The sequence below is a fragment of the Phaethon lepturus genome, unplaced genomic scaffold (genome assembly GCF_000687285.1).
Source record: "Phaethon lepturus isolate BGI_N335 unplaced genomic scaffold, ASM68728v1 scaffold33288, whole genome shotgun sequence".
NCBI lineage: Eukaryota > Metazoa > Chordata > Aves > Phaethontiformes > Phaethontidae > Phaethon > Phaethon lepturus.
Window position 1 is genome coordinate 388 of NW_010560272.1, and position 2,825 is coordinate 3,212.

General features: G+C 63.6%; 1 protein-coding gene across 1 annotated transcript in view; it reads right to left on the reverse strand.

The window, feature by feature from the left end:
- LOC104625877 (intestinal-type alkaline phosphatase-like) overlaps positions 1-1,888 on the reverse strand; it is a gene marked incomplete at its 3' end in the record, with an annotated part of 2,269 nt that extends 381 nt beyond the window's left edge. The window contains 6 exon segments of the mRNA XM_010293631.1: positions 1-109; positions 195-367; positions 529-703; positions 942-1,057; positions 1,172-1,288; positions 1,819-1,888. The exon segment at positions 1-109 is cut by the window's left edge and continues 32 nt beyond it. Of these exon segments, the coding sequence (XP_010291933.1) occupies positions 1-109; positions 195-367; positions 529-703; positions 942-1,057; positions 1,172-1,288; positions 1,819-1,888 (760 nt within the window).
- Positions 1,889-2,825: the final 937 nt, after the last annotated feature.

Consider the following 2,825-nt stretch of genomic DNA (forward strand, 5'->3'; position numbering starts at 1 on the left):
TGAGGTTTTTCCCGTCCTTACGAATCCCATTCTGCGCATTGTTGGTGGGATACTCGGGGTCTGGCGTCCCCACAGGGGTCATGTATCTCCGACCGCCCCCCAAGATCACCTGGAGGGGACAAGACGGGCACAGCATTAGTGGGGTGCCTGGAGGGGTCTACCCTTGCTCCCCCCTGCCATGCACGGGCACTCACATTGATGTCAACGTTGTGGACCAGCTGCCAGGCGATGTCCTTGCAGCCCTGGTTGAGAGCATCTGCGGGCATGCTGGCATCCGCGTACCAGCCGCGGTTTACCACGTGGGCGTAGGTCCCCGAGGGTGATGCGTGCTGCACCCGCGTCGTCGTCACGATGCCCACTGCCTTCCCTGCCACCCCCCGACCCGTCAGGCCCCATGAAAGGTGACCATTGGGGACAGGGTGCCCCTCACCATCAAGCCCCGGGATGGTTGCGGGGGAAGCCCTTGGCTTGATGCCCCTTGTCCCCGCAGGGTCCTCCCCAGCCCTGCTGCCCCATGCTCCACGTTACCAGCTTTGCGGGCTCGCTCCAGCACCGAGACCACCTCGTTGCCTGCCGTGGTGTTGCACTGCGAGTAGCGGGCGGCCGCGCTCAGGCCCACTGTCTGGTAGTTGCCCTTCACACCGCAGAGGTAGGCTGTGGCCGTCCCCGCGCTGTCGGGGACCTGGCGGTCCACGTTCTACGTCTGCCGAGGACACGCACTGGGCTCAGGGCAGGGGATGGTTGGCAGAGGAGGTTGGCAGGTTTCTCCCTCCTGGCACCCCTTGCCACGCTCACTCGCATGCCTGAGGGCGCGTGGGACAGACAGGGACCCCGTGCAACCCATATGCGCATCCCCAAGGTGATTCTGTGCCAGCAGCCCCATGGGCATCACCAGGGCCCCATGCCCGGCATCACCCTGGCCCAGCATGGTGGGGATTTACCTTGGAGAGAGCCACGTAGGGGAAAGCATCCAGGGCAAGGGGGGTCTCGGGGCCCAGCTTCCCCTGCTCCTGCCCCTTTAGGATGCGGGTGGCTGTAATGGTGGGGATCCCAAATCCTGGGCAAGGAAAGAGGGTTCTGGTCACCCTCCAGACTGGGTGTCCTCCCTGCACCCAGCTCTGCGGGGCAGCAGTGATGCCAGCCTGCTGCCAGGTGTGCCAGTGGGACTCACCATCCCCAAGGAAAAGGATGAGGTTTTTGGCTTGGCTTATCCTGGGCTGGATCTTGAAGGCGGCCTCGATGGCTGCGGCTGCCTGATTGTTCCAGAAGGATGGCTTCTCCTCCTCCACTGGGACAGGGCAGCACCCGTCAGTCCCAGACCACCAGCACCCACATCCCTGGGGCACCCACATCCCTGGGGTACCTGCTCCCTGGGCATCCCCATGCTGGGGCTTTCTCAGACACGGACCAAGCAAGTCAGGGTGCTGTTTAGGGTGGGGAAAGGCCACATGGACTTGCATCCACCGCCCGGCCCAGGGCCCCTGGGGCAGAGAGGGACGGGGCAGAAAAAAGAGACACAATGGGGGGAACTATCTGGTGGGATGGGGCCACATCCATGGAGGAGGGAGGTTACAGCACTTCCCCAAGCCCCCCCAAGCCCAGAAGCAAGCAGGAACCTGACACCACAGGGGAAAACTGGCTCAAGGTCCCCAGAAAAGCAGATGTAACCCCCATTAACCCTTGCGGAGCCAGACAGCCTCTCTGCTCCCCTCCCAAAATCCTCCCGGTGGCAAGCCAGGCTGGTGCCCTGCTGGGTGCCCCACTTCCCTGGGCCCCTGCTGCAGCCAGCTGGGCACCCATCCCCATCCTTGTCCCCACCTGGGATGACAGCAGTGCTGAGCCCTGCCCAGAGGCCCAGGCAGAAGGTGAGGGGTGCCAGGAGCTGCATGGTGAGATCCGGTGGCCCAACACCGCTGGCAGTGTTTGCAACTCTAGCAGATCTGGGGAGGAACTTTGGACCAGGATCAGCCTTTGTGGGGTGTGTGGAGGGGTTCGTCACTTCTCCGACAGCCCGACGATAGCCTGACGACCTGCCGGGCAGTCGGCACAAAGGCCATGGGGCTGGGCTGCAGGCACCTCCTTGGCACATCACCTTATTGCTGCTGGGGGATGGACAGGCTTGGGGCGCCGGTGCAGGGGGTGAGACGACGGGCAGCGCCTGGCAGGCGTCGTTGCCTGCCCTGGCTGCGGTGCTGCGGTGCTGCGATGCCAGGTGGGGGGATGCCCTAGCACAGGGTGCTACAGGCAGCACTGAGCATCGGACCTGGGGCAACAGGGGTGCCGTGAGCACCTGGGGTCACTCCTGCACTGAGCAGCCCTGCTCCCTGCCCAGCATCATCCTGAGCAATAAATCCACAGATCTGGACTAAAACTGCTCTTTGCTGAGCCCTTGCCAGGAAGGTACAAACCCTTGCGTACTGTGCCCCAGCCTGGCAGAGCTGGGGGGGACACAGCCTCCCTCACCCTCATTTCATCACCTCCTTCACCCCAGCACCCCAGTGCTGGTCCTCGGGGGGAACTAGGAGCCATAACCACTTGGGGAAAGGGGCAGGGGGAAGAAGCTTAGGAGGCGACTGCCACTGTAAACTCTCGCACGGCAGATGAAGATGAACAACCCATGTTTTATTGCATCCTTTGATCCTGGCCACAGTGGGGACCCAGCTGCCAAGACCCTCGATGGGGTGGCAAGGGGTGGCTCAGGGCGGGCCGGGCAGTCGGGGTTCAAGCAGGGCTCGCTAGGCTCTCAGCCCCCTACCAAGCAGGTGGCCATGCAGAGGGTCAGGAGGGCGAACAGTGGCTGGGGGGAGCGCTGGGTGCTGTGGGAG